Below are 27631 nucleotides of genomic sequence, written 5' to 3' on the forward strand. Positions count from 1 at the left end.
ATATTTACGGCATATCCAGAGAGAAAAATGAAAGTTTTCGCCTGAAAATTTATTCAAATAGAGAGGTATATTTCGACTGAGACAAAATCAATATCATCTGGTTTCCGGCTATAATTTAGAAAATTCTCACATACCCTCTAGTATGCTTTGAATGTTGCAGAATCCAAGACAATTCGATGACACGTTTCTCATCTGGCAACAGTCAGTATAATTGTGGTTCCTACTGCTGAAAGGCGTTTTTGGTTCCAAGGATGAGTCGGTCATATTGGCAGGTGGTTGAAGCGCTTTAGAAACAACTGGAAAAAAAAATGTTATTGAGATTTTTTTGAAGGTTGCGTTGAACTTATCTTTATGATGAAGTATAATATGGCTTCTAAAAATTACTTCCTTCCAATTTGATAATGTAAATCTATTTTGAATAATATTGAAATAGAAAACAATATTTCTTTGGCATCACTTTAACATTTCCAATATATATCAGATTTTCAATAGTTTTTCTTCATAGAGAAAAGTCAAATGTTGTTTTTGGGCTTGGCACTCAATCTGAAGATGTTCAACAAGTGACTAGGAGAAAAGTCTTTCCAATGTCACATGACCTGCTCGGAAATATGTAGAAAAGACAAGGTTTGTACATGATGCTACAAGAACTATTACTTTAGGTGATTACAAGCAGTTTCCATTAACATCGAACATATGAATTTCCAATCAGTTGATGAACACATTCAAATATACTAGGAGCGTCAGTAATCTATTACTCTCTAATTTTTTCTTATATTAATTATATCGAATAAATAATTGAAATACATTCTACTCAAAAGGAAATAGAATTTCATCAATTCATAATAATATATAAGTATGATGATTTCATTCTAAAATTATTGGAAGAAAATTTCAATTAATTATGAACAGTTGGGTAACAGAGAAATGAGAAATTTTGTCATAGCAGTAGTATTTGAAATTCATGTATCAATGTATCATGTATTCCAAAATCTATTATGTAGTCAACATTATTCCCTTCAAAGTAGGAATGAAATAATAATAAACTCACCACTCAATTTGTGAAAACTCCTAACAATAGGGTTACTGTTCACTTCACAAACATATATTCCAGAATCAGTTGTTTTTGCCTGTTTAATGAGTAACACCCAAACATCTCCTCCTGAAGGTACAGATGTTTCTTCCATAGATTCTGCAAAGAAATGAAATGAGAATTAATAATACAGTAGGGTTTATATCAAAGAATTCGTTTCAGACAATCATACTAAACAATAATGTCCTAACGGTTATAATGCCATAGCTTATTTTCTTTTGAGATTTAAAGTTTGAGTTTATAACCAGAAAAAAATCTTGCATCAATAGGGCTGTGCCGATAAAGATTATGTATACAGTTACAGAACCTCAACAAAATGAACTGATGATCTCAAATGATATTCTCTGAGGTTCCAAAAAGATCTGGTTGGCGAAAAAAAAATTTAGAATCTCTGACGTCAAGTCAGGAACTTTCAAACGTTTGTTGATTTTTAACAATTTGATCGAATGATCTAAAAATATGGAAATAATAAATGCTGTTTCGAATATTTTGTATACAAATTTGTCTATTTGGGGTGATATATATCTTTTCAAAAATTATGTCACTATGTCACACCATAGACCTTGAATGCCGGACCTGGAGCAGAGGTGGAGGATGGTATTGAAAAGTTAGAAGAGCATTGGAGTACATGTACCACTCTCGAAGGTAATTATATTGAGCAATAGAATCTGCAACGATTTTGCACGCTTAGGTCCATGGTACGCTACTGGAATTTTCGAAGACGCGGTAATTTGCCAGTTGATCGTGTACCATCGGTCGGAGCGCGGATGCGCGGATCTAGAGAGAATCTTCTGGGAGATTTTCAATAGTTGTCGAGACTTCAGCAAGGATACGTACCTAAGATTTAGATTGTAGTCATTATTAATTTAATTTGATATTTGGAATCTAATTTATCGGCGAGAATTGTGTCGGGATTCTCGGTAAGTGTTGACATGAATATTTGTATTCAACAAGTAATAATTTTACCGAAACGAATTAATTCAATTTGAAACAGTCGTCCTTTTCAGAGTCATCCATCTTGTCGAAACGTATTTCAGGTTTGGTGGGATTCTTTTTGTGTCAAACAATTTCAACAAAACTCCTTCTCAGGTTTATTTGATAATGAATGTAATGATTTCTTTTTAATTTCTTGGTTAGAAATCCGAGAAGGAGTTGTAAATTCAGTTAACATATTCTTATATCGTTGATCATTTTCTCAAAGCACCTCCCGTGGAATTGGAACAACAGAAACCTTTCTTGAGATACAGACTTTGGAATAGTACCTATGTCAACCCACTTTACTTCCTGAATCTGAAAGAATACCTGCGTAATACCTGACATTATCACATCAACTTCGTTGAATGGGGATGGGAGTACTATAGCTTCTTGATAAGATCTGGTGTTCAGAAGGCTGAAAATAATTTACAGAAGAGGTTCCATCCTAATAGCAGAGTAACTCATTTAAAACCGATTTAAGTTAAGTTTCTATTTCATTGTTTGTTTAGAGTGAAAAGGATCGATCATTGTATATTTTAATTTTATTAAATTTGTAAAAACCTGGGTAGGAGTTTTGTTGGCAAATAAGCCAAACCACCCCTAGAAATTAGTCTTTAGAGTATCATGCTCTGCCGACTGAGCTAGCAGGTAAATTGAAGTTTTGCAGAGAATACACTCAATTCCCAAATTGTTAAAGTCCAATTTTTGTGGTAAAAGCATGGAAAGTGTAGTGACACTTTGCTTTCCCGAGAGATAGCGTCGTGGGCTATCTATCCTTCGGAAGATTGGAACCGTTTGGGATATAAACCAGCGTGCTCCGCTATGTAGATAGAAATTGTATTTAGCAGGGATCACTAACTGCTAAACTAATGATTTTATCAGAATGTCTTAAGAGAGGCTGCACGTTCTAAAATGTCTGGGAACACCTCGACAAAAAATCATTCGACGTTCGACAAAATGATAGTCCACTGTTATAATAATAATAATAAAATTTATTTAGCACCCGGCTAGTACAAAAAATCGCCAATCAATACAACAATAATTTAATCATTCACATTTCTCTGGAGTGGCCATTCAATCTTCCGCAAAATGCACCCAAAGATGGTGCCGTCTTAATTTCCTCTGGGAGTCCATTATACAAACGAACACCCTCATAGAACAAAGACTTCTGTAAAGAAGTTTTTCTCACTGTGCAGATATTGAAGTTTTTTGCTGACCTAATATTGTAGTCATAAAAATTTCCTCTTCTTTCTAAGAAATCTTTCAATTAATTATGCATGACTACTACAGGTGTGAACTTACTACATTTTAGGATTATTCTGATGGATTCTCTTGAAACGAGCGTTCAAAAACATCACATATCGCAATTGTGCTAATTCTCACGAAATTATATCAAGAAAAACAATTTTTTCGGCAACCGTCCGGGAAGTGCTCACTTCCCGGACGCTTTTTCTCTGAGAAAGTAGCATTTCCCGGCCTAGTCCGGAAAGTACGTACTTCCCGGACTAGGCCGGAAAAGAATCATAGAATCCATAGCAACCAAGATAACGGCTGACAGTTCATATGGAATTAGTTGTCAAAAATTTGCATGTTTTTTGATCGCAATCGCAATGAAATATGGAAAGCAGCAGCGATAGTGTTATTTTACATGGTTGGCGAAAAAATATTGTACGCAACACGCCCGAAAATGGTTTTTTTGGACTCACAGACTTCCAGGACTCGCTTACGCTCGTCCTGGAATTTTGTCTATTCGTTCAAAAAAACCCTATTTTCCGGACTTGTTACGTAAATTACTATTCTGACGATAATTCCCAATCACGTAATCTATAGACCGGAGATTATATCGACTCCACTGAACAAGATTCATTTGAGACTCTGAATCAGATCGCCAGACTTCAATAGAATAGGAACTGTTCAGGACATCTTCAGATGATCAGTTAAATCTCACAATCCGTCACTTAACACTCCAGAACAATCGAGAGAGCCAATTCAACCCATTGTATTGGATCAGATATCATGGCAGGCCATTGTTGATTGGATTCTGTTCCAAGAGAATGCTCAGGATATATCGATGCAATTACAGACTATCAATTAGCAAGTTTCATCTTTTCATACTTGTTTTTACAGATTTCGTGTGACTCTTTTATCCTGTGTAGTACTAAGTACACAATAATGTGTTCGTTTTTGATTTCGAATGAATTAAGATGATTAAAATGATTAAGAATCTTATATCCGCTTAGATCGTATTTATCTATCTATAATAAAAAACTTCTGTGTGAGAGTCTGGTATTATCGAAGTTCAATTACTGCTCCCCTGTGTATAGCTTTTGCTTGGACCAGGACTCTCTTGGTCGAATTCAACGGGTACAGAACAACTGTATAAGATTTGTCTTCGGGATTAGAAAATTTGAACATGTATCTCATAAGCTGGTAGAGTTGAGTTGGCTTCCTATGAGACTTCGTTTCAACTATCATGCTCTCTGTACTTTTCATAAAATAATTGTGAAGAGAAGACCACCTTATCTATTGCAAGTTGCAATACAGAGCTGATGTTCACAATGTTAATATCAGACATAGAAATTTGCTCACATGTCCTCATCATAGAACCTCAACATTTCAAAGGAGTTTAAGATACAACATCTGTAAATTGTAAAATGTTATACCTTATGAATTGAAACAACTTGATCACAGATTCAGGGACAAAATCAGAGAATACCTGCTCAGTTCCTCCTAACTCACCTTCTATCTCCGAGAGGGTAAAAAAGGAAATTATTTTTTTTTTAATTCTTTATGCTCTTTTATTGTTTTTTTTTATGAATTTTATTGGATGGATTGCACACAATGTATGTATGTATTTAATTTTTTTTTCTTTCATGTATCAACAAGGGTTAAGTGGTAGAACACCTATGGGTCAACTTCCTCTTGAGATTTCTATAAAGAAATGAAGGCGTTATTAAATTATTAAATTAAATTAAATTAAATAATATTCTTCAGTACTTAAATTACTCCCACGTTAGTTGAATTTTTCTCTACCAACATTACTCCCTCGAACTAGGTTAACCTGTAATTTTTTATGGCGTGTTCTAGATAAATTACACATGACATTGCCAGTAATATTTTATAAGCCCTGAAATCTTATCTGTTTTGCACTTTACTTTGCACTCCGCAGTAAACGCATTAGGCACTTAGAGGCTGAAATATGAAATATTCCTGCTTCTGACCGAAGCTGTTTGTCTCTAAGTAATATCAAGAAGGCTAAAGGTACCACACACGACAGTCATTTGTTTGCATTATATAAATTTTGCCAAAGATAACCTCTGAATGGAATGAATTGAATTATTGCTGATGATACGTTTTGTCGAGGAAAAATACATATCATAATATATCGAAATTAATGACAGTTATTTCCGCACTTCAATTATTAAAATAACAATTGTTTCGCTACTCACTAGCTCTTTCAAATTTTACATTTTTAATAACATTTGGCACATTTCCAGTTTACGTTCAATTCATCTAAAATAACATGATATTAAAAGAAAATAATAGGTTATTAAAACAACAGATAAGTAACATGGAAAAAAAAAGTGACATAAAGAATGTAACGCAATATTCAAGTATTGTGAAAAGTAGTTCCCAAAGAGAAAATACTGCCTCAGATAAAATTATTCCGAGAGTAGTAGTTCAAGTGACTGACAGACCAGGTGATAAACAAAACAATGATAACCTCAAAATAGATCAGCAATACAAGAAAATTCCGTCAACTCCAAAGTCCCCAGAAATGAATGAAAACAATACTGAAACTACAAATATGTCACAAGAATCTGAGTTCACTGAAGTGAAAAGAAGAAAACGGTATGCAAAGAAGAGATTTGGAACGGGAAGTGATTCAGGAAATGGTTTTTCAGGCCCGGAAAGAAAAGTTTGGCTGAATATCTATAGAGTAAACAATAATGTAACAACTGAAATGGTGGAAGGTCATATCAAGAAACAACCTGGTTTCGAAAATACGAAAATTACTGTAACAGAACTACAGACAAAACCAGGACAACTCAAAAATTTTTGTGTTACAGCTCCACTTACAAAGAAGAATGAAATGTACGAACCATCTTTCTGGCCACCAAATGTAGGAATAAGAAGATTCAAATTTGAAATCCATAAAAGAAATAATGAAAATACTTTTTTAGTATAATAAACAATCATATAGTTCCTAAAATCAAACATCCAAAAGTATATAGTCCAAAAAATTCCAAAATAAGTATAATACATCAGAACATACAGTCTATAGGTAATGCTGTCAACAAACTTGAATATGGACTCCAAAAACATGAAGAATGCAAAATTTTATGCTTGACAGAACATTGGAAGTCAGAAGAACAATTAACCAGTTTTCCAATTGCTAACTTTAATTTGATTGGAAGTTTCTGTAGACCTGAGGGAAGTCATGGTGGATCAGCTTTATATTTTCACAAAAACATCAAAGGCAAAACAAGAAAACAACTGCAAAAATTTTCCAAGTGTGGAGAGTTTGAATGTGCAGCTGGAGAGTGGACCACAAAAAAGAGACAATTCATAGTTCTGTCAATATATAGACCTCCAAATGGTAGCATAAAAACTTTCCTGTCCGCAATGGAAAAAGTTTTGGAGAAAATTCATCAAGAAAATAAGGAGATAATAATAGCAGGTGATTTCAATATTGAATTATTAAGACCAAATAAAGATGCATCTGAGTAACTTAATCTGATGGAATCTTTCAATCTCAATCCAGTCATTAACCAGGATACAAGAGTTACTGATAGGTCAAGTTCATCCATTGACAATATTTTCACAAATATTTCTGATTGGGAAAGTTCTGTTTTCAACATTCATGTATCAGATCATAAAGCGCAAAAACTCAGTTTCTTAATAGAAATAGAGAAAAATAATAATCTTAGGTTCTGTCGATTTTATGGTCTACAAGAAAAAAAGACATTTCTGGAGGAATTATTTGGTCAGAGCTGGGAGCTTGTAAGAGAAGCAGACACACAAAATGTTGATGAGCAATGGAATATTTTTATGTCGGACTTTACGAATATATTCAATAAAAACTTCCCAAAAAAACTGTCAATGAACAAAAAGCATTTGAGCAAGTATAGATCACCTGAAATTGAAGAAATAAAAAAGAGACTAGATATTCTTTTGATTATGAGTAACGCTAGTAAACAACATATGGATCTGTACAGAAATACAAAGAAAGAATATGACCACGCACTGAAAAAACAGAGAACAAAATCTTATGAGGAACGGGTGATTAGATCTGACAATAAAAGCAAGACTATGTGGCAAATCTGCAAGGAAATATCAGGTACAATAAAAGATCAAGAGAATTATCAGCTAGAAGGAAGCCCAGAAGAAATTGCGGAAAATTTAAATATACACTTCAACAATACAGTAACTGATATATTGAAAAACTTACCCACAATAGCTATAAATTATTCCCACATGAAGTATATCGATAAATCTTTTTATTTGAAACCTACCACTCCTACAGAAGTTGAAAATTTAGGTAAATCGATTAAAAACAAATTCAGTAGTGGTGATGATGATATCCCGATTATGATAGTCAAACTAGCATTGCCAGCAGTTAGCAAAATAATATCATATATAATAAACAACTCATTCAAATATGGTATTTTTCCTGAGAGTCTAAAGATGGCATTAATAAAACCCATCTTCAAAGAAGGTCATCCAGAAATTTTAAGCAACTACAGGCCCATTAGTCTACTACCAGCTTTCTCTAGAGTTTTTGAAATGCTGGTTTCTGCAAGAATCATAAATTTTTTCAATGAAGAAGAAATATTCAATCACACTCAACACGGATATCTACATGGACGATCGACACAAACTGCCATCTTTCAGTTTGTACAGTACATCTTGGAATTACTCGAAGACAAAAAAATGGCATTGGGAATATTCTTGGACATTTCCAAGGCCTATGATTCATTGAATATGGAATATTTGCTTAAAAAACTGGAATTTTATGGTGTACGAGGAAATGCAAATGATTGGCTGAAATCCTACATGTCTTATAGAAAACAAAGAGTTACCGTCACAAAAGACAATATTACTAGCAAATCGAAAATACTAACAAGATCAATAGGAATAGATCAAGGAAGCGTCATTGGAACATTACTTTTCATAATTTACCTGAATGACTTGGGGAATATAATTCAAAATAGTGAAGGAAATATTGTCAATTTCGTCGACGACACAAATTTACTTACTGGTGCAGAAGATTTTGAAGAGCTGACAAGAAGAGCAAGTCACATTTTTGTAAAGTCAAAAGCATGGTTCGATCAAAATAATCTAATATTAAATGAAAATAAATCCAAAGTCCTGCTATTTGATACAAATAGATCAAAAAAAGAAAAGTCAGATAATATTGCTTTGTCACAATTTAATTTCAAAATATCTGAGTCAGTAAAGTTCCTTGGCATATATATTGATCGATTCTTGAACTGGCGCCAGCATACGGAAATTATTTGTAAAAGATTAAGTAAAATTTGTTTTGCACTTAGATCAATTACAGAGTATATGAGTGAGAACACCTTGAGAATTATATATTTTGGAAATTTCGAAAGCACTCTCAAGTATGGTATTATTTTTTGGGGAAATAATGAAAATATAGAAAAGATATTTTTAATTCAGAACAGAGCGATACGTATTATTTGTAAAATGGGTTATAGAGAATCATGTAGGGGAAAATTTAAACTTAAGAATATTTTTACGGTATGTGGTTTATACTTGTTTGAATGTTTGTTGTTTTTATATAAAAATAAGCATAAGTTCTCAGTTGAAAATCCCAGTAGTTATAATACCAGAAACCTAGATATAAATTTTCCAACTCATAGACTTACATTAACTGAGAAATGTCCTTCTTATATGGCTATCAAAACTTTTAATAAATTGCCCAATGAAATAAAATGTATAACACATTATAAAACATTTCGAAATAGAGTAAAACATCTGCTTATTAGTTTAGAACCATATAGCTTAAGGGAATATTTTGATCGAGCTGGATAAAGCTCAGAATTTTGACGTCATTTCATTTAAATTGTCAGTTTTAGTTTCATACTGTAACTTTGAATTTACTTGAAATAAAGAAATATTATTATTATCCCCGACTTTTGCCTATACGCGTAGGATTTCTCCTCGACGTCGGCTTCTCACTCCTCGCTAAGAGGAACATTCACTCAATCCCAGATATTTAAAATATCAGAAGGGCAGAGCTCGGTCGTGTCCGGTCCTTGTGGTCCCCCTGGTTCTCGTCGAACTTCTGGTCCTCTTACACGCGATCCTTGGACCTGTCCTTCGCTTCCTAGGAATTTTCTCACCGTCCTTGCAGTACCTAAAAGAACAGCTTTTTGCATTATATTATATATATACTCACTAAGTCCTAGTTGCTTGATATTTCTCTTGAGATTTTTGGGTACTATTCCTGTTGTTGAGATGATAATTGGAATAGTTCTCGTTGATATCATTCCCCACTGGCGCTTTATCTGAAATTCGAGGTCCCTATATTTAGAAATTTTTTCGACCTCTTTTTGACGCATGTTGTTGTTATTGGGTATTGCTACGTCGATGAGTATTGCTGCCTTTTGATGTTTATCAACTAGCAATATATCTGGCCTGTTGTGAGGGACTGTTTTATCAGTCAAAACTGTACGATCCCAGTACAGTTTATAGCGTTCGTTTTCCAGGATGGTTTCCGGTCGGTATTTTTAATATGGCACTTTTTCAGAATGAATTAGTGTTAATTTAGTTGCCATTTCTTGGTGTAGTATCTTTCCTACTGCATCGTGTCTCTCTTTATATTCATTTCCTGCAAACATTTGACATCCTCCCGTGATATGTTGGATTGTCTCATTCGTTGGACAGCCATAACGGCATCGATCGTCAGTAATAGTTCGATCCTTTATGATATGGTTAGTTTCTGGTGTTAGTAATGAATCTTTAAGAATAATGCAGCTGAATACCCAGTGTATTACTAACAAACTGGATGAATTAGAGTTATTATTAGTAGAAACAAATACTGATGTATTAAGTATAGCCGAGCATTGGTGTTGTGAGGATGGTATTGTTTCCATGGTTATTGAGGGCTATGATCGAGCAGATTGCTTTTGTCGCACCTCCAGGGAACATGGTGGATGTGTTTTATATATAAAAGAAAATTTAAAATTCAATAAATTGAAAGTTTCAAGGTTCTCCGTGGAAATGCACGTCGAGATTTGTGGTGTTGTGATTTCGGATCGAGGCATTCGTCTAGGTATCATTAGTGTTTATCGACCGTGTAATGGTAACTTGGAACTGTTTCTTGATAGACTATTTTCTGCACTACAGTCATGTTTTGTAAACGTTGATCATATTTTTCTATGTGGAGATTTGAACATAGATTATTTAAAAGGTAATTGTAAAAATTTTGAATTATTGAAAGATGTACTAGATTGTTTCGGTTTGAAGGTGACGTCTCAGCATGCTACTAGAGAGTTCACTAACATAAATGGTCATACTAGTATTTCAAAAGTGGATTACATATTTACTGATGTCTATCCAAATAACTATAGAGTTGAGGTATTCGAACCCCATCTTAGTGATCATAAAGCAATATTACTTGAGGTAGATTTCAAACCGGAAAACAAAAAAAAGTTAGAAACGTACTCATTCAGAAATGTTAGTCAGGAAAATTTAGATAAATTTGAGGCCTCTCTGTCTAAATGCAATTTTGCTGATCTTCATTATTATAGTGATATTGATAGGTGCTTTGAAGCATTTGTAGATAATATTCAATACTATTTTGAACAGTCCTGTCCTATATGTAAACTATCGTCGGCCAGTCCAGTGAAAAGATGGATATCACCTGAGATAGTTCAAAGTAAATGCAACTTGTCAAATCTTCATTGGCTGCATAGGCATATTGGTTCCTCTCTGACATATAATAATTACAAAAAGGCCAAACATCAACATAAGGCACTAATAAAGACCTCGAAATATAAGTTATATAGTTCAACTATTGATTCTTCCCGAAATAAAAATAAGACGGTTTGGAATATTGTAAATAATCTTACTGGGAGATCAAGTGGTGGCCAAAATGATGTCACCTTACATCTAAATGGGATTATGTGTAGCGATTCAAGTCAGTTAGCTAGTATTTTTGCTAAACATTTTTCCACAATTGCTGCTTCGAAATTGATGGTTCGTTATGGAGATCAGTTATCACAATCTTGCACATTGACTCCTTTGGTGAACAGTAGTTTTTTTTTCAATCCTGTTTCTAAAATCGAAGTTGAGGATGCCATTAAAGTTTTAAAAAATAAAAAAAGCGTCGGTATCGATTTCATATCTGCTAAAGTTTTGAAGGTCGCAAGCCAAATTATTAGTGAATACTTCGCATATCTCATCAATGCTTCAATCACAACGGGAAGGTTCCCAAATGTTCTTAAGAAATCCATAGTGATCCCAGTATTAAAAAAGAGCAATCTGAATGACATAATGAATTTTAGACCAATATCCATTTTGAGCGTGTTTTCCAAAGTATTCGAAAAAATAGTTTTCACCAGGATGATGTGTTTTCTGAATAGATTTAACATAATCCATCCTGCTCAGCACGGTTTCAGGAGCGGTCATTCAACCCAATCAGCTGCTGTAAATTTTTTCGAATCCGTTTACGAGTGTTTGGATAGGAACCTGTCCGTGGCAGGTCTATTTTTTGACTTATCTTCGGCTTTTGATACACTTTCTTTCGAGTTCATACTCGAAAAGTGCTATAATTTGGGCTTTAGGGGCGTATTCCTGGACTGGTTGCATAGTTACCTAAATGAAAGAACTATGACTGTTAAAGTAGGATCTACTCATTCTGAAAGGCACGATATTGGTCTTGGAGTTCCTCAGGGATCCGTGCTAGGACCCCTTTTATTTATATTATTTATAAATGATTTGCCTATAAAATTAGCTTCTTTCTTAATAACGCTATTTGCTGATGATGCGTCTGTAGTGGTTTCTGGCGGGAATCCTGAGGAACTTCGGAGTACCTGTGAATGTATTATGTGGGAATTTGTAAACTGGTGCCGCTCAAACAATTTGATGGTGAACGTTGATAAAACTGTATGCGTTTACTTCTCTATAAAAAATAATGAAGTTAGTACCTTTAGTTTGAAATGTGGGGATAACACTATCACAACATCAGAAACAACTAAATTTCTTGGAATCCATGTGGACAGAAATTTAAGATGGACTACTCATATTGACGTGTTATGTAAAAAATTAAACAGTTCAGTGTTTGCAATCGCTAGAATTAGGAATGTTTTACCTAGGTCCTCTGTAATGAGTGTATACTACAGCCTGGTATATCGGGTGTCCCAAGGTGAGTGGCCTATTAGATTATTATGGAAACTATTGATGGTAAAGATTTCAAATTTTGTGGATAGATATTTGGCCAGTTAAGGTACATTTTTAAAATAATTTCACATTTCCAGTGTTGCCGGATGTACGACAATTTGGCAACAACTTTGTTATTTTGAATGGGACATCCGGTATTTCTATTTTTTTTATGATACTCCATAAAATATTAAATCTATTCACTCTTACTTTTCCATCCCTATCTTCAACGGTTTTTGAGTTATTAATTATTTTTCGAAATTTTAGATCAAATTGGCGTATTACGAAAATGACTCTAGTTCGCTCAATATTTGAGATTTAAGTCAGGAATTTTGCAAGTCGTTAGATATTGATCTGATCTGTGTCACTGCTTTTGAATTATGGTTGTCAATAATACAGGACGGACCAAAAAAATCATCATTTGCCAAGTTACAAAATAGTAAAAAAGTCTGTGTAAGTGAATAGAAAAATTGTAGAATGTGTTGTACTGATTCCAAAAATTGAAAAATATACTAGGTGTCTAATTTGAAAAAATAAACTTTTTCACAATTTTGTAACTTGGCAAATGATGATTTTTTTTGGTCCGTCCTGTATTATTGACAACCATAATTCAAAAGCAGTGACACAGATCAGATCAATATCTAAGGACTTGCAAAATTTCTGACTTAAATCTCAAATATTGAGCGAACTAGAGGCATTTTCGTAATACGCCAATTTGATCTAAAATTTCGAAAAATAATTAATAACTCAAAAACCGTTAGAGATAGGGATGGAAAAGTAAGAGTGAATAGATTTAATATTTTATGGAGTATCATAAAAAAATAGAAATACCGGATGTCCCATTCAAAATATCAAAGTTGTTGCCAAATTGTCGTACATCCGGCAACACTGGAAATGTGAAATTATTTTAAAAATGTACCTTGACTGGCCGAATATCTATCCACAAAATTTGAAATCTTTACCATCAATAGTTTCCATAATAATCTAATAGGCCACTCACCTTGGGACACCCGATATAGCCATCTGTCTTATAACATTTTGCTCTGGGGAAGTAGCCCCGACTTCTCCAGAGTTTTTGTAGCTCAGAAACGAGTATTACGTACAATATTCAACCTCAATATGTTAGCGTCTTGTAAGCCAGTCTTTATTGGGAATGGAATCTTAACCCTACCCTCGATATACATTTTCAAATGCTTACTATACGCAAAGGAAAATGAAGACAAATGGATGAAATTATCAAGTCATCATAATTATGTAACTAGAAATACGCAAATTTTTCTATTACCTAAACATAGGACTCATAAATTTGAATGCTCTCCATTGTACCGAAGTATTAAGTTATACAATCATTTGCCACCATCTGTGAAGTCTTTGAATTTAAAATTGTTCAAAAAAGAAATCAAGAACCTCCTCTTAAAAAAAGGTTTCTATTCTGTAAACGAGTATTTATGTGACTTCTTAGTTGTTTAGTTTTCTTATTGTGACCTGTCCTATACACCATGTAGTGTCTTAAAGGATTAAATAAAATATTATTATTATTATTATTATGCTTGCAGTAATTTCTTGTTGAGATCACTTGATCTTGGATGGCTAAAAGAAATCCTTCCGTTTCTGGATACATCGCACCTGATGTGAGCCAATAGTTCGACGCTTCAATGTCGACATGATCCTGGTTCACCTCGTTGAAATGTCGTCCATGTAGGGGCTTTTCTCTCCATCTTTGCATTTTTTCTTGGATTGTCTGGTGGTTGTATGACAATTGCTCCTTGTGCAGTTGCAAAGGTGTTGATTCGTCTGCTTCACACAGTACTTTGTAGATCTCTGACGTGCCTGATTTGTCTTTGAAGTATGTTCGTAGGCATTCAATTTGACCATGGGCAAGTTCCATGATGTCTAGCAGACCTCTGCCTCCTTTATTCCTCGGCAGTGTCGTCCTCTCAATGCTACTTTTCGGATGGTGCTTGTGTGCTTTCGTCATCGAGGTTCTCATTTTGCGTTGCAGGTTTTCCATATCTGTTTTGCTCCATGGAATGATACCGAAAGAGTATGTGAGAATTGAACATGCATATGTGTTGATGGCTCTCGTCATGTTCTTGCTGTTGAGGTTTGTTTTTAAAATTTTGTTGATTCTCCTAATGAACTCAGTTGTTAAGTCTTCCTTCATTCTTTGATGGTTTATTCGTCGGTTTTGTTTCATTCCTAAGTATTTATAGAGATCGTCCGATTTCATTGCTTCTATCTCCTGTCCATTGGAGAGAGCTATCGGTTCATCTTGGATTTTTCCACGCACTACGCTAATCGTACGACACTTGTCCAATCCGAATTTCATCCCCACGTCTTTCGAAAAATTTTCCACTAGTTTGACCATAATTTGCAAGTGGTTTTTGTTGCCTGTTATAAGTTTTAGGTCATCCATGTATAGCAAATGATTGAGTGCAATGGTATTTCTATTTCCTTTGACATTGAAACCTTTTTCAGTAGCATTCAGTTGTTTAGAAAGGGGGTTCAGCGCCAAGCAGAACCATAAGGGACTCAATGAATCTCCTTGGAAAATTCCCCTTTTTATTGGAATCTCTTTAGTAGTTATGTTCGCCGTAGAGAGTTCGATATTCGTTCTCCAGTTGCACATTGCATACTTCAGAAAGTTTATTGTAATTGGATCGATCTTGTATATTTCCAAAATTTTTGTCAGCCACCCATGTGGAATAGAGTCGAAGGCCTTCTTATAGTCAAAATATGTCATAAAAAGATTTCTGTGTTTTTTGAAGGCTTGGTTACATATGATGGAATCTATGATCAGCAGTTCCTTCGATCCTAGTGCATTCTTGGAACATCCTTTCTGCTGTGCTGTCATTATGTTATTTGTCTCGCAATGTTTGTAGATACGAGATGCTATACATGATGTGATGATTTTATATATTGTTGGTAGACATGTAATGGGTCTGTATTTCGATGGATCCGCTGTGTGTTGCAGATCCTTCGGTAGGAGATAAGTGGTCCCTGTTGTTAGAAATTTGGGCATTTCCGTTGGATTCCTCATAACCTCATTTATGGTTTCAACTAGCCTGCCGTGTATACACCAAAATTTCTTCAACCAAAAGTTGTGGACTCCATCTGGGCCGGGTGATTTCCAATTGTGTGCGTTTTTCAATATTTCATGGAATTCTTCTATAGAAACTGCGTTATGCGGCATGTGTTCTATTGTCTCACAGGATTCCTCTTCACTTCTTATCCAATCAGCCTGGGAGTTGTAGGGGGTTGGTGAAGCCAGTTGATCTGTCCAAAAATTCTCAATATCCTCGACGGTTGGATAACTTCCTGGTGTTGCTGACATATTGTTGTTTAACATTCTATAGAATTTTCTTTCGGAGTTTTCAAAAATCATATTATCCTGTTTTCTTCTATAGCTCTCATTGTATCTTCTGAGTCTTTCGGAGTACACACTAAGTTTTTGTTTCAGTGTGTCTAAAATTTGTTGAGCATTTTCATTGTTTGGATCATATGTTGTATGTTGCCGGTGATGATCCATTATTATATTCACCATTTTTTGTAATTTTCTAGACGGCGAACCTTTTGCAAATTGGGTGAGCCTCCCAATATCTTGGCGAATGCTATGCACTTTATTTTCTAGCCTTTTTTGCCAATGTGGTTTATTTTGTTGTTTTTCTCTGGCTGGTTGCTGACTTTTAGGTTTTGGCTTCACACCTAGCACTGTGGCTATTGAAAATGCTGCACAGTATATGATGAGATGTAATGATTCGAGATCATGGTAGTCAGAAAGATACTTTGGTATAATCTCCTTGTTGGTCATGACCAGAAGATGAGATAGTTTCTTGGATGTCCTCAATCTTGGTAGAATCGGTCGTCTCAATGGATCTGTGCCCTCAAAATCTAAAACGCATCTATTCATTGTGGCAGATAATCGCTCCAGTAGTTCTCTTTGGTCTTCTTCTGGATTTTCGACGGGTGCAGCATATACATTCCGTCGTTGAGCATCACTTATTGCTATCACATCTGCGTTGTTTTGTTCCTCAGTGTTCATTTGTGCATTGATGTTCTGTTGGTTTTCAGCACAATCGTAGTTTTCTTCAATTGTCGTTTCGTTGTTACTGAGGTCTCTATTCTGTAGCCTCAGTTGGACTTCATTTTTTATGGTGTTAAGTCTCTCATCGGGTACAAGTTTATTTCTCAATATGACCCGGTATTGGTCGGCTACTCTTTGCTCAGAAACTTGGAGTTCGGGATAGTTTCTGTGGAATTCTGCGAATAATTTTTGCCGGTAGCCTATTTTATCCTCTTCCATATTAGTCACTTCATATTATATGCGCATGATCGTTTCATTAATCGAACTTGTCCATTTCATGCGTCTTCTTGGTAGACCTGCTTGGGTGAGTGCTGGTTGGGGATCCTGCGCAGCACCTTCAGCGGTCGGAGAAACTCGTGTTATTCTTCTCCTAGAATGTTGAGATTGTGGAGGCGTAGCATTTTGTTCGACAGACGCCCGTCTCCTAAGCACTCTGTCACCGACGTCCCGCATACTGTCATGTCCAGCGCCGGCTCCAGACACGCCCTGACGAACCTCAGGCAGCGGCTCTATATTCCTATTCCTCAAATTCACCATCATTCATGGGTTCCCCCGTGTCGTGGGGGAGACGGCCTTCGATCGCTTTTTACAATCCGCAGAGCTACGGTGGGAGAATTCTTGAGCTGCTTTCCACACGGCTTCGTCCGTTACCCTGGACAGGGACCCTTCGACAGGTTTCAGCTTCCCGGGTCAGGGAGCTCCTGGAATCTGCGGTGGGCAGGAGTCGATTCAACTCTCCTGATAGGTGAATCGCTAGGAATTCACCTACCGCTACCCGCTTATTATTATTATTATTATTTTTCGACTTTTGCCTATACGCGTAGGATTTCTCCTCGCTGTCGGCTTCTCACTCCTCGCTAAGAGGAACATTCACTCAATCCCAGATATTTAAAATATCAGAAGGGTAGAGCTCGGTCGTGTCCGGTCCTTGTGGTCTCCCTGGTTGTCGTCGAACTTCTGGTTCTCTTACACGCGATCCTTGGACCTGTCCTTCGCTTCCTAGGAATTTTCTCACCGTCCTTGCAGTACCTAAAAGAACAGCTTTTTGCATTACATTACATATATACTCACTAAGCCCTAGTTGCTTGATATTTCTCTTGAGATTTTTTGGTACTATTCCTGTTGTTGAGATGATAATTGGAATAGTTCTCGTTGATATCATTCCCCACTGGCGCTTTATCTGAAATTCGAGGTCCCTATATTTTGAAATTTTTTCGACCTCTTTTTGACGCATGTTGTTGTTATTAGGAATTGCTACGTCGATGAGTACAGCTGCCTTTTGATGTTTATCAACTAGCAATATATCTGGCCTGTTGTGAGGGACTGTTTTATCAGTCAAAACTGTACGATCCCAGTACAGTTTATAGCGTTCGTTTTCCAGGATGGTCTCCGGTCGGTACTTGTAGTATGGTACTTTTTCAGATTGAATTAGTGTTAATTTAGTTGCCATTTCTTGGTGTAATATCTTTCCTACTGCATCGTGTCTCTCTTTATATTCATTTCCTGCAAACATCTGACATCCACCCGTGATATGTTGTATTGTCTCATTTGTTGGACACCCATATCGGCATCGATCGTCGGTAATAGTTCGATCCTTTATGATATGCCTGCAATAATTTCTAGTTGAGATCACTTGATCTTGGATGGCTAAAAGAAAACCTTCTGTTTCTGGGTACATTGCACCTGATGTGAGCCAATAGTTCGACGCTTCAATGTCGACATGATCCTGGTTCACCTCGTTGAAATGTCTTCCATGCAGGGGCTTCTCTCTCCATCTATCCAGTTTTTCTTGGTTTGTCTGGTGGTTGTATGAAAATTGCTCCTTGTGAAGTTGTAAAGGTGTTGATTCGTCTGCTTCACACAGTATTTTGTAGAACTCTGATGTACTTGCTTGATCTCTGAAGTATTCCCGTAGGCTTTCTATCTGCCCACTAGCAAGTTCCATGATGTCCGTAAGACCCCTGCCTCCTTTATTTCTCGGCAGTGTAGTCCTCTCAATGCTGCTTTTCGGATGGTGCTTGTTTGCTTTTGTCATCAACGTTCTCATTTTACGTTGCAAGTTTTCGATGTCTGTTTTGCTCCATGGAACTATACCGAATGAGTATGAGTGAGTATTATTATTATTATTATTATTATTATTAGAAGCACTTTGTGCATTCAATTTTGAATTATCAATTTCGTTACTATAAGATTCAACTTGTGAAGGAGAACAACTTTATTATGTGTGGAATACCCATCAGTTATGAAAAATAGAGTCGATTCACAATTACGATAATTGGAAAATTTCGAATAAACATATCACCAGCGATTCATTCAATTCACAATAACGATTATTCAAAAATTTCGAATAATCATATCACCGGCGATTCTATGGTCATAATATCAATGAATTCTCCAAAATAAATATTCACTAGTAAGTGAATCGAAACTGCAGAATTATTTGTGACAAAGGAAATACCCAAAGATCCACTGAAGATTAATGAGAACGAATTGGTAACGTTCATTTTAGAAAGGAATTTCTCAATAAGTCGCAGTGCTCAATGAATCGAAACAGGAAGTTTTTGAATACTACGAAGATAAAAGGAAACTCGTCAGTTTGAAGCCTGCCAAAACTTTCTTGATTTGCAACAAATGAATGTTCAATTACCCATTCGTACATTCCTACATCAAGGCACTCAGGGCTACAAATTTCAAAAGGCACTAGTAATATGTCAATAAAACATTGCGCCAGCTGAAAAAAAAATTAACATTCGACTACTATACAGGAGGGGTCTTATGCTGATATCCTTCAGGATAATGTTTTAAAGTGACCAGTAAATTTGTGTACTTCTCAATGTCTATAATTTTTTTTGAGCATATATCCAAGACGAAGCCTTTTAGGGGTATAATTTATTAACACGAATAGGGTTATTTTTTTTTCTTAATTCATAGAAAACATGTGTTGGTTAACTTTTGGGACACCCTGTATATTTTATATGGACTATATTTATGGTACTGAAGAATTCTTGCTTCCAGAGCAAAGAAGTAACAAATAAATATATCCGAATTCACTTGACGATTTAAAACAATTCTAGTAATTTTGATTGAAATCCCAATAGTAACATTCGATTCGAAATTGAAAAAAATATTGTAATAAATACGTTGGAAAATGTTGTTTCACTCAACAGGTTGCACAAATACCTAAATATTCTATAATTGTTATATCAGTGACAAATAAAATGGTTCATTGAAATTGTCATATTGATGAATTGAACGTTAATGAAGCAATCATTTAACAATAATGGCTATTATTACCTAGCAATATTAATACGCCGTCACTATTGTGGCTTAATTTATAATTATTTGTCGGGAATAATATTGACCATCATTATTCATTCGTGATATCTCGTTTTCTTCGTTTTCATATTTAGAATAGTTGTTGTATTGTGCATTAAATGATTAACCAGTTGCTCTTATGTCTTCAAATGATACCAATCAGATTGATATTAGTTGAATTAAAATTTCGCTTCAAGAATGAATTTCAGGATTTGAAGAAAGGATAATTAAAATGGTGAATGTGCAGAATAAAATTTAATTAGAAGGTTATAATGATTATTCAAACTTTCCTTATTATAAATTATGGCTTCTGAGATTCAAAAGAATTCAATTATGCATCTATATCGATAACATTATACAGGGTGTTCCTAAATTGGTGGTATAAAGAAAAGTTAGAGATTCCTTGGATAATTTAAGAAGAAAGAGAAGAAGAGAACTTGGCCCCGAAATGCTGGTTTCGAGATACAGGGTGTTTATTGCAGTCCTACTTTTTTGTAATGGTTATACCAGTTTATCGAACCTTTATTAATCTTCACTACGGATTGGTAAACAAGTAGCAACACTTAACAAAAATTGATTTATTAATCTTAGGTTACTAACAGGATCTTTATAATGATTTGAATTTTTTTAAGTATTACTAGAGAATTGTTTGAAATTTTTTCCCGAAATCGGTAGCAAATACGATTGTACGACAGGAATCCAAGAGGAGTAGTACTCGAGCATACTTCATTTCTACATTCTTCTAAACTGTCTATGAAACAAAATTTCTGGAGCACTTTTCCAGAAAAAATATCACCCTGTAGATTTGCACTCAACATTAGTATATCACATGATGAGAACTTCAAATTGTAATATCTACCCCAAATTTTAGTCAAAAATTTTCTGAAGGGAAGATGCTATTAGAAAAAAAATTGAAAAAAAATTAAATTTCAACACTCTAAATCTCAAAAACAGATAATTTGCAGGCCCATGTTTATGATGCTTTTTTTCGTGAAATAATCAGAGAAAACTGTATTTTTCGTTTGTACTTCCAATTCAGGAAAACCTTGTTTGTAGATTACATTGAACTAGCAAGTTAAAAAAATTATTGAAATTTTCTTACTAAAAATTAAGATTTTCAATATGTATTTGTATCCAACGATGCATCTGAGTCGATTACAATAATTTCTTTTGATCCTGTATATCATAACTTCAAGTTCATTAACGAAGATTCCTCCCACACCTCATTTTCATTATTAAGAATCCCAATCAACAGTGAAAAGGGAGAGTTTCATCATCCCCTATATTCTCCCATTTCCGGGGATTCCACGATAAAAACGAGACCGGAACATTTATCTTCGAACGGAGAGATCCACTTTTCATCGAATCCGAATCAAGGAATTTAATTGTGCACAAAAGTCGAAGATACCCAACTCGAATAAAAATCAGATTTCTATCAGGTTGAAATCAATTAGGTACGGTACGAAAGTTGAGTCAGTTTGCCCCGGTAAATAATGAAATTCGCCCCAAGACGCTGTCAAAATAAAACTGTTACAGAATGCTGTGCGCGGTTTTCGATTCTCGCCCTTTGTTATCGGGATGATTCGATTTCTGACTTATTTATCGGTGTCTGGAAGGCCGTTTCAGTATTCGATGAATGTCAATCATTGTTTTCCACGTCTTCTGAAAAGGGCGATTTGCTATTATACTAACTGGCAAATGACCAGCAATACCCAGAAGGAGCTGTTTAAATTTAAATTTTTTTTAGATGAACATAGAAGTAAAGTGAGGTATAAATGATTGAATTTGGTGAAAAAAATCGTGAAGGTTTTTTCATACGAACAATTTTTGTTACTCAAATATTGTAGTTTTTTAAATTTCACAACAAACCATGTGTTCGAGGAAATCCAATTTGTCTAAGACTTATGACCATAAGAGACCGAGTGGTTAGGAGAACAAAGCCATCCTGAAACTCAGCTCAGCAGTGCAAAAAGTAGTTCATGAGCAGTGCTCGTCACTTTGCTTAGGCACATTCACATCATTGCTGCCCGTGCAGGAATCTCGTGTAGGACGAATGCCAGGAGTTGAGGTGACATGTAGCGTCAGTCGCGAATGCAGATGAAGGGCTAAAATGATAGGCTGTAAAGGACCTTAAGGTCACTAAACAAGGGACAGTTTCTAAGGATGTGGTCGCTGAACTGTGGGTGATCACATGGACAATATTCCTCCTCGACCAGACCCAGCCTGAACAGATTACCTTTGAAAGGACTATGGCCTGAAATAAAACAGGCCAGAGGAAAACTTGGGCGGAACCAAGGGTTGTTGGAAATAAAATGAACAGAGGGGATCCAGTCGAAGGTACAACGACCCGAGTCAGACGTCTCCCAGTTCGACTGCCAACAAGAAAAGAAATGGCGCAGTTGAACATCCATAGACCGACGGATCGCAGAGGCCCTACCAGGGTCGTCCAAGGACACGGCTGGAATTTAAATCTTTCCGAAACTAAATTAAAATCCTTTCCTCAGAAAATAAGCTGCAGCCCGATGAACGACATAATAGTGTGCGGGTAGACTACTAGTCACAACTTGAAGAGAAGATGTGGCTGCAGTTCGATACAAAGGAGACATCCTGTAACTGTCCGAATGGTTTACCGCCGGATAAGGTCTTTTGGACTGCAGCATTATCGATCCCATTTTGTGTTACCCCTGACGGTTGAGCATCACCGGCAACGATTACAGTGGTGCATAGAACATCAACATTGGAATGTGGAAGGCCATTAGGTCGTATTTTCTGATGAATCTCTATACTCCTTGAGTGCACATGATGGCCAAAGAAGGGTTAGACGACATCGGGGAGAAAGACGTGAACCTAAGTTTGATGTTGAACGCCATGTACACCGGACAGTAGGCGTTATGGTATAGGGTGCTATTGCACATGTAAGTAGGTCACCTTTAGTCTTTATTCGAGGTAAAATGACAGCGCTGCGTTACCTTCAAGAAAAAGCGGGGTCATATGTCCTCCCTCATCTTAACCGGCTCTAGAAACAGCAAATTTTATTTCAGAAAAGGAAAATTGTATTTCAGAAGTTATCAATTAAATTTCAAATAATGTAATAATATGTCATTCCCCACAGTACCTGAAACGAGGTACCAGTAAAATATGCAACACAGTTAGATAGATTCGGCTACTTGGGCATTGTGGAAATGGAAATGAAGAAGCCGATGAACTTGCAAAAGCAGCATCAAGATTAATTCCTGTTGGTCTTGGGCCTGCAATAAAACATAATAAGGTAACGGTCCAACAATGGGAGTTGAACAATAGAATAACTCTCTGGAGGAACACTCCTGGTCTGGGTAAGGCAAAGAATGTTGTGCTTGTGCTTTCACCGACCTATATCACGAGCTGAGCTTCGGGTAATGGAGGAACTGCTGATAGGACACTGTCGAAACAAATACCTTTTATATCGCATGGGTAATTCAATAGATGAGATTTTAGGTTTTGCGGAAAGGAAATAGAAACAGCCGAACACAAGGTATGCAAATGTCCAGGGTTGACTGGCCTAAGAACCACCCATATGGAAAAGTCAGTCCTGGATAGTCACGAAGTGACAAAAAAGGCTCCTATTGATATCGTTGGCTTCGTTAACAATATTTACAGCCTCCTTACGTTTGTTTGAATACCTTGGGTTGATAAATGAAGATCAAGTTGGACGCAGTTCCAGGATGGCTAACAAAGCCACAACAACCCTGATTCAGATATTATAATACTAATGGATATGACAACTGGTTTTTATTCATTCGAAAATACATGTAACCAATTCTGAATTACAATTTCTGAAATCAATTTTTCGTTTTCTGAATTACATATTGCTGTTCTGAAATACATATTACCATTTCTGAATAACAACTGCCTATTCAAAATTACAATTTCCATCTGCTGAAATTCAATTTCGATTTCTGAATTAGATTTTTTGCTTTCTGAATTACAATTGGAAAAGGCGCAGGTGGGCCCGGAACTTATTGAAACTTAGGGCAGTGTTAAGGAAACACAATTCAAATACCCTGTATATACTGATCATTTCCTCAAAAAAAAAAACATTTTTCTCCTTCCCTTCCCCATCTCATCCCCAACAACCCCCAAACTCACCCCAAAACCCTTAAAATTGTGGTAATAACCGCTAACATTCATAGCTCGAATACTAAAAGACTCCGCCGATACCGAAACCTCTAACCGGATTGATCCAATGTCTTTTGCCAGACTCGGAATAACGCTTTTTCAGCATTTTTCGACCGAAAACTTTTTAATTACAGGGGTCGAAGTTCCCGAACGGGTCGCATTCCGATATGGAAATTCATATCGAACATTCATCCTAACCTTTACGAGGATCATCTTGCAGTCGGGGAGGCTGAATCAGATCTCGAATAATATGCGTCTTCCAAAATTTTATAGATATTCGAGACGTCGGATATGAGGACTGTTCAACATCGGAATGTTCAATTTCGGATCCCCCTTATTAGATTCATTAAATGATCGGGGAGGATCACTTGGGGAGAGATGGGAAGGGGAGGATCGGATAACTCGCTATCTGTTGACGAATTGGAAATTTTGAGTTATGCACTAGGTTGGGAGGAGATACTTCGAGGAGACATGGACGAAATCTTGCATTATTTGGAAAATTTAGAGAACTAATCAGCCCCTTGAAAATCAACCAAGGAAAAAAAATGATTTTGGATTTACTCGGTTTTAACTTTTTCTTCTTCTTCTTCTTCTTCTTCTTCCCTATTCTCAAGGCCATGTCTTGTTATATATCTTCTGTTCTTTCAGCCTCCTGCGATGAGAACGTCCAACTCTCATGTCATCTCTTCGGTGGTCGGCCGGGAGCGATTTGAATGTTGCTTTCAATTCTTTGCTAACTTTGTCCATCGATTGTTGCTCATTCTTTTCACGTGGTGTCGCCAGTTTAGGCGTCTTGTCCGTAAAAACCGAACAATATCCTGCACTTCCAGTTCTTTCTGTATAACCTTGCTTCTTGTTGAGTGTTATTCTCTTTACTGTTCTTTTCATCTCCGTACTTCTCATCAGTTTCTTTTCTTTCTGCTGTTATATGTTTGTTCTTCCATATAATTTCAATTGAACATCCAGATATTCATGATGCCTCATTCGTCTGAGTCCGTACTTCACGGTACAAGTTCTTGCAGCTGGATACTTCTTCTCCTAGGTCTATCATTGATAGCCAATTTGCATCGTATAGGTTCTTTTGAGATGACCATCGATTTCGTTTTCTCGATTGATGTGAACATATTGAATTTTCAATTTGGAATCTATAGAGCAGACGATGTAGATTATCTTCGTCTGCAGCCAGTAAAAAACATCATCCGCATAGCATAAAATTTTCAATGCCCTTGGCCTCCATTTTACATAATTTATTATTTTTATTATTTTCATCCATTTTCTTCCAAGTTACAGAGCAATACACTAGGTTACTTTTTATCATTTTGTTGTACACATTCAGTAAAAAATGAAATCTGAATGTGTACAACACAATGATAAAAAGTAACCTACTGTATTGCGCAGTAACTTGAAAGAAAACGGATGAAAATAAGAGAAGACTGAAAAAAGTTGAAATGGATGTTCCCAGAAGATCAGAAGAGATACGTAGAGAAATGAGAGTAGAAGGAACGCAAAACGTAAATGAAGGAGCGAAACAGCACTGATCTGGTATGGGCACTTACAAAGAATGAGTGACAAGTGGTTTCCAAAGAAGGTGTTGGAGTGGATCCCCATACAAAACCGAAAAAGAGAACAACCAACGAAATGGAATGAGGGCTTTATGAAAGCCTTGATTTCCAGGAATTTAAGATAGAGGTGGTACAGTTACTATTTAGAGAGGCATTTGTTTCCCTGCACGTACAAAATTGTTGATGCTTGATGCTACCATGAAGGCGCAAATTCACATAGAGCAAGTTATTGACAATACCATTCCTCGGTTTTCGCATATGGCTCTGCCCCCTAAGTCGCCAGAACTCAATTCCATTTAACAAGCTTGAGATCATCTACAAAAAGCTTTGGATTCTCATCAGCCACTTCCACATACACTTCAAGAATTCAGACGGTTTTTACCACTACTTTGGAGAGAGAGATTGATCAAGGCTACTTCAACAATCTTATCCAAAAAATGCATAGGGATTGTCAGGCTGTGACTGATGACTGAGGAGGCCATACCTTTCACAGAATATTCCAAGTTCATCTTCAGACACTGATGAAAGTTCGACAAATGATACTGAGTATTCACACGAATACAAGGTACAAACCAAGAGGTGGTAATAAAAACCAAAGAAAGGCTATAAAATCTGGTAAAGAAGGAGAAAAATGTTTGACCCTTGAGAATTAATGATTGCAGGTGATATTTGAACGAGTTGAATATTTTGAAATAACACAGTTTTTGGTTCTTCGTTCATAATTTCAAAACTATTTCTTTTCAATAGCTTTAAATATCAATAGTTCATAAAAGGTTGAGTCGCCACCTGTCATTTGAGTCCACATGTATAATTTTCATGTTGAGAATTGTGAGGAAAGGGTGATCATTATTTATACAATATACTACAAAGATCAAGAATCGCTTTTTTCTGGTAAAATATATTCGATGTTTGGTGAATCTACCGCACGATTGCAAGTTCTCTCGAATTATGGCGGGGAATCAATATGTTAAGTCATACATGTGCGATAGATTTCAATTCTTCATTATAAATGAAGTTTGCAGGGTTGAATCAGAAGTGCCCCAGGGTTCTCATTTAGGACCGCTCCTCTTCATTTCATATATCAATGGAATCTGCAGATGTTGGAACGCTGATATTGAAATGAATTTTGCATTGAGAAATTTTATGAATTCTGTTTCTTGTACAACTAGTCCTTGAATGCTTATAATTGCAAATACAACATTATCATAGAGAATATAATTATCGTAAACACTTCTCCATGTATGAATAACTCAATTCCAGATATAGTAAGAAGTGAAAGTAGTGAAAAACCAGTGAATATAAGTAGTAAAGTTTTTTCTGTACATAGTCTTGAAAGCGTATGCAATTTCTGATATAAAATTGTATAGCGGAAGAAATTCAGGATTAGCGTAAATTAATTCATCGAGAATGGAAATTGGACAAAAGCTTCAAAAGGTGTCAGAGGGAACACAACATTTTAGCCCTTTAATTTATGTTTCACACTTTCATTTTAATTTTTTGCTTGTTTAAATACTTAAATGCCTGTTTTGCTTGTCAAAAAATTTCCTGAAAAAATTAACATCGCAATTAATAAGGGTGATACTAGACAGAGCTTTTTGGAGTTAACACCAAATAAGAACAGGAAAAACTACCCACCGACAAAAGTTTTGATCCAACACAGGATTTATATCAAAAGTGCAGACCAACATGAATCATATCATATATTTGTGTGAGTTCGAATTTTCCTATCTCTACCTTCAAACAGTTCTCGTCCTTTATAATCCATTTAATAGACGGATCCTGGGGAACATGTCCTTATCGATGAAATGGAGTCGTAAAATTGTTTTATATCTTCTGGTGAATTTGATGTTAATGAGGAGCTATGAAATTTTCGATGACCTTGCTGGACAAAACTGCCTGATGTTACGAGGATCATCTTCCTTACTTTACTCTTATTATTTTTTAGGATGTCTAGGGAATATCGGCTTGATAATCTTTATTCCTGTTATTATTCAATTGAAATTTCAATATTTCATGTTAAACGATTCTATAGTAATTTTT

The 27631-nt window shown here is 35.8% G+C and overlaps 1 protein-coding gene across 2 annotated transcripts in view; it reads right to left on the bottom strand.

Annotated features, from left to right (window-relative positions):
• Positions 1 to 27631, bottom strand: part of LOC123683465 (Ig-like and fibronectin type-III domain-containing protein 2) — a 297049-nt gene that overhangs the window by 39504 nt on the left and 229914 nt on the right. For both annotated transcript variants that reach the window (XM_045622528.1, XM_045622529.1), the window contains 2 exons: positions 1049 to 1189; positions 135 to 296 (listed from right to left, as the gene is read on the bottom strand). In XM_045622528.1, coding sequence (XP_045478484.1) covers positions 135 to 296; positions 1049 to 1189 — 303 coding nt within the window. The remainder of the gene's footprint in view (positions 1 to 134; positions 297 to 1048; positions 1190 to 27631) is intronic.

The sequence above is a fragment of the Harmonia axyridis genome, chromosome 6, assembly GCF_914767665.1.
Source record: "Harmonia axyridis chromosome 6, icHarAxyr1.1, whole genome shotgun sequence".
In the NCBI taxonomy this organism is placed as follows: domain Eukaryota; kingdom Metazoa; phylum Arthropoda; class Insecta; order Coleoptera; family Coccinellidae; genus Harmonia; species Harmonia axyridis.